This window comes from Coenobita brevimanus, chromosome 93 (genome assembly GCF_032717465.1).
Source record: "Coenobita brevimanus isolate Jiangsu-jjx chromosome 93, ASM3271746v2, whole genome shotgun sequence".
NCBI classification, from domain to species: domain Eukaryota; kingdom Metazoa; phylum Arthropoda; class Malacostraca; order Decapoda; family Coenobitidae; genus Coenobita; species Coenobita brevimanus.
Genome location: NC_137046.1, coordinates 12206841 through 12218884, shown reverse-complemented (window position 1 = coordinate 12218884; position 12044 = coordinate 12206841). Strand labels below are relative to the sequence as shown.

The following is a 12044-nucleotide window of genomic DNA, read 5'->3' as shown; positions in this document are numbered from 1 at the left end:
CTTTTTTTAAATTTCTGTCTCTTCTCCATATATTGTATTCCTCTAAGTTTAGTATGTCATTGGATATCCTTGGTGTTAATTTTGTTTCAGTTAGGCATAATATTTGTGGTTCATTTTCTCTGACATAATCATTCATCTCTAGTAATTTAGATACCATTCCATCCACATTTGAGTACATCAACTTTATCATCTTGTTTATATACTTGTCATGACATGGTTCTACTACCTTCCTCCTTTTTATTCCATCCTGTTTGTATACCACTTTCGTACCTGGAATCCTATTACTGTACTTTGTAAAAAAAATTTCTTCTTCTCCTTTTCTGATATTCCCTCATTTTTTGTTTTTGCTTCCTCCCTTTTCTCTTTCAATAATTCTAGTTCCTCTTGTATTGGCATCTTTTTATCCATACATTTTTGAACTCCTCTTTTTCCATAAGATTCTGTGCATTTTTTAGTATCTCTTCCACAGTGTTTACACTCTGGAAAGTCACCTTTAAAGGTCTTGTCTTGCTTTTCTCATATTTTCCTAACCTTTTTTGTTCCTCTATGTCTTTACTACAGATTTCCTCTGATACTTCTTTCAGTAAGCTCATTATATTTGCCATCTCCTTTTTGTCTCTTGTGATCTTGTTTTTTACTTCTTCCTCTTCTATACCAGTGATTACTATAGATTTGTTTATATCTACTGAATCTCTGACTAACTTTGGATTGTTTTGGATTATTCTTTTCACTTCCTTTTTAATGCTTTTTTCCTCCACCCTTGCTTCTAAGTCTTTCTTTACTTTCACCATTTCAGCATACGTGGTTTCCACATCATTTTTGTAGCTTTGCACAGCTTCATTCACCTGTGTTATCTTCTCCTCAATATCACTGCTTTGGTCTATAAGACTGCTTACTTGCCTAATTGTCTCTGTGTCATTTTTGAACTCTTCCATAACACTCTCGTGATTGACTACTGTACTTGCCATTTCACTCATTTTCTTCCTAAGTGTACTCAGTTCCACTGTAGTTCACTGATGATTGTGTCTTTCTTGTTGGCCTCCCTTCCTAGTTTTTCTATTTCTTCCTTTTGCAAGTGCATCTGCTTCTTTATTTCATCAATTTCATTTTTGAAAGCCATTTCTGGTTTATGTACACGTTCAACCAGTCTATTGTGAGTCTCCACTTGAACCAGTTCTTGGTAGAAATCATCATTTTGCTTTTTACCTTTATCTCTTTTCTTTTCCAAATTTGCTTTACTAAAGTATGTATCCCTTTTGCAATACTAAAAGTACAGAGTATGTACTTACAATCCCCGTGTTGCTGTAGTCTAAACAAACCTCAGCTGACTCAGCGCATTCTTTCGTCTTGGTTCACTTCTCTGTTTGAACAAGTCTTGTTTAAACTTATTATTTTTTTCCTTTTAATAATGAAAAATCATTTAGTCTAACCTGGTACAGAGCTTGATTCATACAAAGATACTAATTTAGGTAATGCCACTGGCCGTGTTGGTTCGGTACGGAGCGCCGATGTCGCACGTCCGCCTCGATTGACTCCCTGTGTGTGTGTGTGTGTGTGTGTGTTTTTACCTACCTTACTTTACGTAATTGTATCTTTACAGGAATGAGTCAAGCTCGTACTGTCCCGTGTCTTAAACCATATTTATCGTACATATCCTTAAATTTGTGAATTGTTTTGGCACACACTATTTCATTCGGTAGTGCATTCCATTGATCAATTGCTCTGTTTGGGAAACTGAATTTCCTTATGTCTTTATCACCTCTCTTCTTATGCAGTTTTTTGCAGTGTCCTCTTGCTGATGCTTCTTCATATGTTAAGTAATCATTTATGTCTATTTTCTCCTTTCCTGATATGCATTTATATAGCATTATCATGTCACCTCTTTTCCTTCTCTCCTGTAGTATTGGTAGATTCAGTTTATTTAGTCTTTCTTCGTAGCTTAGGTCCCTTAAGCTTGGTATCCATCTTGTAGCGGTGTGTGTGTGTGTGTTTGTGTGTATTTACCAAGTTGTGATATACAGGAAGTGAGCTACGCTTGTGGGATCCTGTCTCTTTTTCTCGTTAAGTCAAATTTTGCTTTGAACTCGTTTAAGTTTTTAGACTGGACGATCTCTTTGTCCAGGCTGTTCCACAGGTCTATGCATCTATAAGGAAAGCTATATTTCTTGATATCCTTCAGACAACTTGGCTTTTTCAGTTTCATTCCAAGTCCTCTTGTTACTCTCCCATCCCATACAAACAGATCATATTTATCAGTTTTATCTATTCCCATCATGGCCCTGAACACTGCAATCATGTCGCCCCTTTTTCTCCTTTCTTTAAGTGTAGGCAGGTCCAGCTTTTCCAGCCTCTCTCGGTAAGACAGATCTGCCAGGCTGGGGACCATCTTGGTTGCTGTTCTTTTATTCTCTCAATCTTATTTATGTCCTTCTTTTTGTGTGAGGACCACACTAGTGTCGCATATTCCAACCTGGGGCGGATCATGGCTAATATTAATTTTTTCATCATTTCCTCATCCATTTAATGGAATGCCACTCGTATGTTAGTCAAGAGATTGTATTTCTCTCTAACTATCTTGTTAATGTGTTTTTCTGGTGACAAACTATCCTGGACCAGCACTCCCAAATCTTTCTCTTCTCTTACTTTTTTGATTGGTTCATTACCCATCATATAATTCAGTGATGGCCTCTTGATACTCTTACCCATTTCCAATATCTTACACAATGTGTGTGTGAGAGAGAGAGAGAGAGAGAGTGTGTATTCTGATGAAGTACACTATATACAGTCATGAGAGAGAGAGAGAGAAAGAGAGAGAGAGAGAGAGAGAGTATTCTGATGTAGTACACTGTGTACAGTCATGGTCATAAATAATCACCTATCCTCCGGTACTCCATGCCACCGGCTGGCTCCTTTTTGCGTGACAAGTCACAGTGGAGTAAGAGGAGCTGAGAGGGAGAGGCCAGAGAGAGAAGGGAAGGTGAGTGGGAGGATAAGTGACGGTGTGGGGATGGGGAGAGGGATGAGAGGGAGGGTAGGTAGGGGAGGTACAGTAGAATGAAATGTGAAGTGGTGGTCACATTATTTGTCTATTTACTTTCATTCAGTGCATGATGTGAAGGAGTTAATATTTAGTAGATAATGCTGCATAACACCTTGTATAGCGGGGTCAGATAACAAACTTTAGATGGGTTGTGATATCAAGGGCTGGCTCGTGAGAGAAATATACTGACATGACAGATCAAACATTAGTGCGGAACCAGATATTTGTATTTATCCGTGTATATTGACTTCGTACGCAGACTGGAAACTAGATGGCTTTGACTTCTGGAATGTTTGTGTAAAAAACATCCTCAACCCTTACATGTAATTAATTTTGAAACTAAAGACTAAATATCATATACAGCCCTTGACATGGCTTTTTCCACAGTATATATGATCATCCTTTCGGTATTCACTCCCTGTACATGGTCATCACCATGTCATCTGTTTTATGGCTTCTCAGTATGAAAAGGCTATGTAAAATAATTGTGCAAAAAAGGTAAATAAATTTGACATCTGTGGACATGGGTGGATATAATAACATTATCTCTCATAATCTGTTGCTTGGACTCCATGCAGGTGTGGGTTTGAATTGCCACCCAACAACCCCAACACCCCCTCATCACCTCGGGATATTTTCCTTCAGCAGAAAACAGCTGTTACAAATTGGTGGACAAGGCAATAGTGTGTTGTGCTGGAAATTTCTGGCTCTGCACAATGTTTGATCTGTCATGTCAGTCTATTTCTTTCATAAGCCAGCTCTTAATATCACCACCTATCTAAAGTTTGTTATCTGATGCTATTTTACAAGGTGTTATGCAGTATTATCTACCAAGTGTTAACTCCCTTATATCATTCCCCAAATGAAAGAAAATAGACAATAATGTGACCACCAATTTGCATTTCATTCTCCCTCCCCAACCTATCCTCCCTCCCCTCCCTCACCCCACCTCTGCTCCATCGGTCGTCCCCCCACCCACATTCCCTTCTCTCTCTGGTCCCTTCCTCTCAGCCCCTCTTATTCCACTGTGACTTGCTGTGCATAAAGGAGCCAGCCTGAGGCAAGTGGTACCAGAAGATAGGTGATTATTTATGACCACGACTGTACACCTGTACTGTACTGTGTTTTTCTCCTCATTATTGTGTTTGAAGTAAAATTGACTAAAAACATTCCTTCTATTAAATAATAAAAGGTGTAAAATTATAATTATTGATATATTTTCATCTTTATTGAATAGTTTTTTAATGATGAAGGTGGTCAGGAACCAAACCCCCCTATTTCACAGTAATCTTATGGGAAAATTTGGTTTGTTATTCAGCTAATTTGTTATTCAACCACTTTTTATGGAACGCATCCCTGTCGAATAGTTGGGGCTGAGTATGGAATGAGAGATTCGTGCTTGAGAAATATGGGTGTCAATGCCAGAGGTTGAACACTGTGAATGATAGTGTTTGCACTGTTGCACATGCTGGTAAGTGATTATGGAGAACAGTGTGTGAAATTACTTTATTTTCATGAGTAGAAAAAGTACTTAAAGAAATTTCTGTTTTTATAGGACACTTTTTGGTGTGGTGGGAAAAAAGTGCATTTTAAAATGTAATGCATCAGTGTGGTGCACTGTGGAGTTTGAGCTGAACTTTGAAGACTTGACCTGTGTTCGGAATTTTTGGGAAAAAAAGGAAAGAAAAATGGTTCAGGGTTCAGCAAAAACTAATTGAAGCTGAAACCCCAGAAACCATCTCCCTAATGACATACCTGTTCCTTACTGTGCCCATTCTGTTAGTTTTATCTGCCACAGTTCTACTTGGTTGTTGTTGTTATTGTTGTTCTGCTACCCCAGTCTGTCTTATCAAGCAGACCCATGAACCGCCGACAAGCAACAGCCCCAGCAGGGCCATCCCATGCTGTGAACCAATGTCCCCATATTCCTGACGGCGCCTCACCGCAGTGAGTTGTGGAGATTTATTTGAAGGTTTGGTTCCTGGGTGGATACAGCATTTGTGTCTCCTCCCAGTCAACCAGGTCACCATAGTACGCTTCACATCACTCCGTTATTTGACTACTGTACATGGTTACCACCCTGTGTAGTAAATGGTTTCCTAAGTTATAGGAAATCATTTGGCTTGTCACTCAGCATAGAGCCACCTGAAGTGAAAAGAAGAATACAGTAATCCCTTGATTATCCAACATAATAGAGCCAAAGACATGTCCGGGTAATGGCTCCGTCTGGATAATGGACTCCTCCCCTGGCCCCCATTCATACATAACCTAACTTTGAAAGCGAGTGTAAAAGGCCACTACAGTACATCATACAACACGTGTTCCTGTTATTTCACACTATCTGATCAAGCAGACCTATAAACCACAGCCAGGCAATTACCATGGTCAAGCAGACCCATCAACCACAGACAAGCAATCACCATACCCTGCAGTGACATGAAAACATGAAAAAAACAGCTACACAAGAAAAATGCAGTGGGTACACAAAATATAATGGTAAAATGGAATAAGATCATGGTAAAATAAAATAAAATCTTGGTACAGTACAGTAAGCTAGCATAAAATCAACATCAACACTCACGATTCAACCATCCCTCATCAATCTCTTCTAAAGAGTCAGCACTGTCCTCTTTCTTTTCTCTGGCCATCATGACACACCCTAGGAAGGGGCATGCAAGGAATAGCAAGGCCTGAAGCAAGTAGGGAACCACCACAGAAGCCACCACGTGCACAGCCATAACAACTGTTCGGGAGGAGCTGTTTACAATACAATTGCCATGCAGGAATTGAGACTGAGCGAAGGGGGTCTCCAGTGGACTTTAGGTAAACTACCCAGCCAGACACGGCGGCACCACCGGGCTATTTCCTGTCCACCTGGGCAGAAATTTTCGTGCGACCGTAATTTCAGCCTGGATGCATTTTGTCAGGATTATGGAAAAATATACAAATAATGGTTTCAAACAGCCAGGTCACAATGTCTGGTCAATGGATTGTCCGGGTAATGGTCATCTGGATAGTAGAGGGATTACTGTAATAAATAGTGACAGAAAGGATTGGAGAAATAAGAGTAGAGGAAGACACACACAAAAAGAATGATAGACATGAAGGAAGAAGTAGGCAGGGCACTTCCACCCACCACCAGATTTTCTTGGTAATCAGTATATAATTGTACTTGATTAGGTGGAGACTTTGGCTAAGGAGAGGACAGGGAGCAGCACCAGGGGTCTCCAGTACCAGTTTGCCAACACTGCCATCATGAATCATCTTGCTCCAAAAACGGTTAGATTATTTGCCTGCCTTTCTGCTCAGTTATTATAATACTGTATACTATACTGACTTATGTTATAGGTTTATGATTTTTGATGTTGTAGAATGGAAAGAGAATTGTGCTGGAGATATGTAGAATTGTACTTTTATGAGACAGCTTGTATAGCTAAGTGGCACATTTCTTTATGGATCCCTACAAATGTTCCATAGCAGGGAAAAATGGAGTAGTAAGGAAGAGGCCTAAGAAGTATATTAAGAAGATACTCTGAATGGTATTGAATGCTGAAGGATGGAGTGTGATGCCCAAAAGTGACAGAAGGAAAAAGTTATTTTAATGTCATGGATAAACATCTTAAATGTCAGGACCAACTGCCTAGCCCCAGGGTTCTACGCTTCTCATGGGGCAACGTAGGATTGGATGATGGATGGATGGATGGATAAACCATGATACGAAGCATACAGTAATTATTATTATTAGTTTTAGAGAAAGTAAGAGAGATATCAGAAGTCCTAGCGCATGATGAACAGGGTGGCTTTAGGAGTGGCAGATGATGTGTGGATCAGATATTTGCAGTAAGACAGATAGTGGAGAAGGCTTTTGAGAAGGACTAAAAGGTGTTTATAGCATTCATGGATCTGGAAAAAGAATACGACAAAGTAGATGGAGAAGGACAATGGAAGATTTTGCGCATGTACAGTGTAGATGGTAAGCTGCTAGGTGCTATCAGGAGTTTTTATGATGGTAATGAAGCATGTGTAAGGGTAAATGGGCAGCTAAGTGAATGGTTCATGATCAGTGTGGGCATGCGACAAGGTTGCGTGATGTCCTCATGGTTGTTCAATATATATATGGATGGGGTGATGAGAGAAGTAAAAACACAAATAATGAAGAGGGGGATGGCATTGGTAATGAATGGTGATGGATGGAATATCTCAAATTTGTTGTATGCTGATGATGCAGTACCACTTGCAGATACCGGACAAGAAGTTGGTAGACTAGTGCAGAGTTTTGCTGATGTCTGTGAGCGCTGAGCCTTGAGAGTAAACATATGAGAGAGTAAAATGATGATTATTGAGAGAATGGGACTCCCAGTATGATGTTACAGTGAATGGAGAGAGACTGGAATTGGTGAGAGAGTTCAAATACGTGGGTACAGTGATAGAAAAGAGCGGAAAATGTGCAAAAGAAGTGGATAGTAGAGTGACACAAGGAATGAAAGTAGCTGGTGCAATGGAGAACTTGATAAGAAACAGAGGCTTGATTGTTGCAGCTGCATGAGGCTTACATGAAGGAGTGTTAGTGCCAACTTTTAACATATGGATGTGAGACTATGGTGTGGCATGAAAATGAAAAGTCAAGAGTGAGAGCAGTGGAGATGGGACTGCTGAGGAATGTATGTGGAGTACAGAGAGTGGATAGGATATGAAATAATGTGATACGTGAAAGATGTGGAGTGAGGAAGTCTGTGGACACCAGAATCAAAGAGAGTATACTGAGATGTATGGTCATGTGGATAGACTGGATAAAAATAGTGGTGAAAAAGGTATATTGAACAAATTTGAGGGAGGGAGGAGGCAAGGTAGGCCAAGAAGAAGGTGGAGGGATATGGTGGATGAGTGTGTGAGGAAGAGAGGTTTTGGAAATAGGTGAGGCTAGGGAAGTGACAAGAGATCGAGCTAGCTGGATGAATATTTTGAGGAGAAGTGCATGATCAGGGATTTGGCACCCCTTTTTAATGTGACTGCATCTGGATTGACTGTATCGGATAAGTTTATGTGAAGCTACAGAACGTGGTGAATATTTTTGGTGTATCGGATAGAGCCAGGATTCTGGGGATTTGAATGGTGAGTAAATGCAAGCATGGCCCATTGGATTGGGCAAATTTGGGCTGTCTAGACATTGCTACTCCCCATCCTGCCCTAGGTTGGGAAAGGAGGTCCAGATGATGATGATGATGGTGATGATGATTGATATTACCATTATTATTATTATTATTATTATTATTATTATTATTATTTTATTATTATTATTATTATTATTGTTGTTGTTGTTGTTGTTATTATTATTATTATTTTTATTATTATTATTATTATTAATTATTAGTGGAAGGTGGGGGTGCTCACCATCCACCACTGGATGTAGTGCTGCATTAGGTGTCTGCCCTTTCCTCTCTTCCATCCTCTTCTGTCTTTCTCTCCTCCATTCTTTCTTCCTTCTGCCTATGGGTGACTTTACACTCCCTCTTCTGTCTTTCTTTCCTTTGCTTCTTCCTCTTCCTTCTACCCATGGGTGATTCTGCACTGAGTGACAAGCCAAATGGTTTCCTGTACACCAGGAAACCATTTACTATGCTGGGTGGTATCTATATAACCAAATTATCATGCCTGGTGGTTTAGTGGGTAAATAAGGTGCTCCAGTCAGATTGAGCTTATGTTGGTTTATATCCAAGTGATGGTTGGGGTTTATTGCTAACATAATGCCACTCAGGGATGAGTGAGGCTGGTCACTCTCATCTTAAATGTCAGGACCAACTTGCCTAGCCCCAGGCTTCTACGCTTGTTATGGGGCAATATAGGATTGGATGATGGATTGATTAATACTATTATTATACATACATGCATACATTCCATTTCAGATTCGGAAAAACTTTTATGAACACTTTTCAGATGTTGGAGCTGGCTTATAGGGAAGATTGTTTGAGCCATATGCATTGTCACATATGGTTCCAGTGATTCAGCTAAGGAAGAACATCCACCGAAGATGATCCCAAATCTAGACGGCCTTCCACATCAACAGACGATAATTACATTGAGAAAGTTCATGCTGTGATCCATGAAAATCATCACCTGATTGTCCGTGAAGCTTCTGAAGAAGTAGGCATCAAGTTCATGCCACCTTTTTTTTTTTAAGGCAAGGAAGAAGGAACAAAATGCCAGGGGCCTGCAAGTTGCTTCCCCCAAGAAAAAACAAAAAAAGATGACAGTGAGTCAAATTCAAGATCCATTCATTTCGAGATGCCTGGACACACTGCATCTGAAAAATTGGAGATCGTATGCAGTAGGAAAAACAAACAGAGGGAGACACTTTGAGAGCTGACCTGTTGCATACATGAAGGACTAGGAGTAGTGGTTAACTCTTGCATTAGAGAGGTGGACAGAAAAGGAATGAGAGTTTTTTGTTAGACGGGTGCTTCATGCCTGCTGTAGTGGTGGAGGGATGCAAGCAGACAGTTCAGTGGAGCAGTGTCCATTGAAATAGCAATAGAAAAGAGATAATGATGTAACAGTGCAGCAAAGAGACAGAGGTTGAAGGGAACCAGAAAGAGGAGAAGAGTTAATGAGATGAAAAGCCTTTGATTAGCAGAGGGAGTCAGATGGAACTCCAATGAGGCCTCTGACCGAGGGGAGACATCACAGTTGATGGGGCTGATGGTGGTGCCTGGCTGAGGTGAAGAAGAAGTGGCCGTGGTGGTGCCTGGCTGGGGTAAAAAATGCCAGTGTGAGGAAGTAAAGGGCTGGGGTGACAGAGGTCAGTATGAGGAGGTCTGTGGGTGGGGCAACAGAGGAGGATGCGAAGAGGTCGAAGGCTGTGGTGACTGAATGGTAAGTGTCATGGGACAGAAAAAAGATGTGAGGAGGACTGCCTGGGGATCCTTCATGACAGCAGCTGTACCACATTCTCACAACCCTGTCACAGGTAAGTGGCCATGGCATCAGCTTAGATAGGCTGCCGTTTAAGATGCTCACGGTAGTCGAGAAGGATGTCCACTGCATCACAAACCCATTGGAGCCTCAGGATTTCTGTCACTTCGTCATCATCATCGTCCTCCTCTTCCTTCACTTCATGCTCTGTACCCACTGTAGTCACTGACTCCACAATTTCCCCATTGGACAGAGTCTGGTCAGGGTCTTCCTCATCCACTTCCAGCCAGTCACAAATTATGTTCTCACTTACCTGTTCCCTTGCTGCGTCCATATGCTGGACGAAGTCCTGAGCTTTGAAGCCGGCAAAATCAACAGTGGCCTCTCCACCCTTGTGGAGCTTGTTCCAACCATGCTCAAGTGTGAGTGCAGAGAGTTCCCTCCAAACCTGTGCCCAGTTGTAAATTGTGGACTTGAGGGAATATCACTTGAGGTTGGCCAAGGTACTCTGTCCCCCTGCTGTGATGCCTTGGGCTGCCTCCTTATCCTCAAGCATGACCATCACGTCTTCCATTAACCTCTTCTGGTACAGCTGTTTCGTTGCCGCGATAGTACGCTAATCCATGGGTTGCAAGATTGAGTTCAAATTAGGGGGCAAGAACATGACCCTAATACAACTTCCATCTCCAGCCAGCTCCATCTCAGTAGGCCGAGCAGGAACATTGTCGAGGAGCAGCAGAACATTTGCTTGGCCAGGGGCAAAGCCAAGAATCTCCATTGGATAACAGATATTCTCCATCACAGCATGATTGTAGAACCCATCTTTGAAGATCTTGGCTGTCAACCAAGTAGCTGTCAACCAAGCCTTCAGTGAGTGGAAATAAATCACTGGAAGACAGTCCATTAGCCCCCAGAGACAACGTGGCTTTTTGGCATGCCACACTGCAACAGGTTTCAGATGATGGGATCCTGTTGCATTGGCACAACACAAAACAGAGCTGTGCTGTTTGCCCGCCTTATGACCAGGTATCGACTTCTCCTTCTCATCAGCCAAGATGTTAGTCGGCAGTGACCTGAAGAACAGACTAGTTTTATCAGCATTATAAACCTGATTTAGACATAGCCCTCCTTTGTCAATTAGGTTTTTAAGCTTGGTACAAAATCCACCAATTCCTTCTGTGTCTGAATCCAGCACTTCACCATAGGTCATCTTGTTGGACAGCCCATGTCAAAACATGAACCGAGTCAGCCAACCTTTAGATGCTTTGAAATCCGTGATCCCCAGTTGCTCAGCGAACTTGATGGCTGCAGTCTTCAGCTTGACGAGATGCAGAATCATGCCACTGCCACACTGTTAACCACTTCAAACAGGCCTGGTTGTGTTCACCAAAGCGTGGCTTGGCATCATCTTGCATTGGTGCCATCACATAGTCGCACCATGTTTATCCTGGAAGAACACCTTGATGGAGTGCTTGCTCTTCTGCAAATCCTTCAACGTGGTCCAAGGCATGTTGTAACGTTCCATTAGCCTTGCACTGGTCCTGCCATGCCCCGTCCTCATCTCCATGGAGAAAACGATATGACACCTCGTAGCAGGTGGTGGGGGCGCCATGGAGACAAGGACCAGGACAAAACACAAGGTCAGCAGGACCTGCAGCAGACAGAGCACCACCACAAAAGCCACAAACTCAGCTGTCATGCACAACTAGTAATGAGCACTTTGAGGCCACAGGTGAAGCACGTCAGAATGAGAAACAACAATGGGGGGTAGGAGAAACAGCACTGGGAGTTAGCACTCACACTCATAAACAGTACATTACACAGAAGAATTTTACAGTAATAGTAGAGCACTAGGACATGATCACTGACAGGCAATTAGCTTTGCAATACAATACAGTACACTGCCTCAGACGTAGGATGCCACATGTTAGTAAAAGCACCAGGGTTTTGGACCTGTGTGGTCAGAAGAGTGGATGTCACAGGCACATCTTCACCAGATGACATCAATGGGTGAGAAAGAGAATGCGGCAGTACTCTTGGTGTGCTGAGTGAGCTGCACTCGTGGCAGATTGTGATTGGCTGGAGCATAACGGGC

General features: G+C 41.9%; 1 protein-coding gene across 1 annotated transcript in view; it reads left to right on the top strand.

The window, feature by feature from the left end:
* The window catches only part of PolQ (DNA polymerase theta), a 290206-nt gene that overhangs the window by 264883 nt on the left and 13279 nt on the right, over nucleotides 1-12044 (top strand). Inside the window, exons 34-38 of the mRNA XM_080282250.1 lie at nucleotides 6221-6319; nucleotides 10203-10442; nucleotides 10802-10975; nucleotides 11172-11455; nucleotides 11546-11690. Of these exons, the coding sequence (XP_080138376.1) occupies nucleotides 6221-6319; nucleotides 10203-10442; nucleotides 10802-10975; nucleotides 11172-11455; nucleotides 11546-11690 (942 nt within the window). The remainder of the gene's footprint in view (nucleotides 1-6220; nucleotides 6320-10202; nucleotides 10443-10801; nucleotides 10976-11171; nucleotides 11456-11545; nucleotides 11691-12044) is intronic.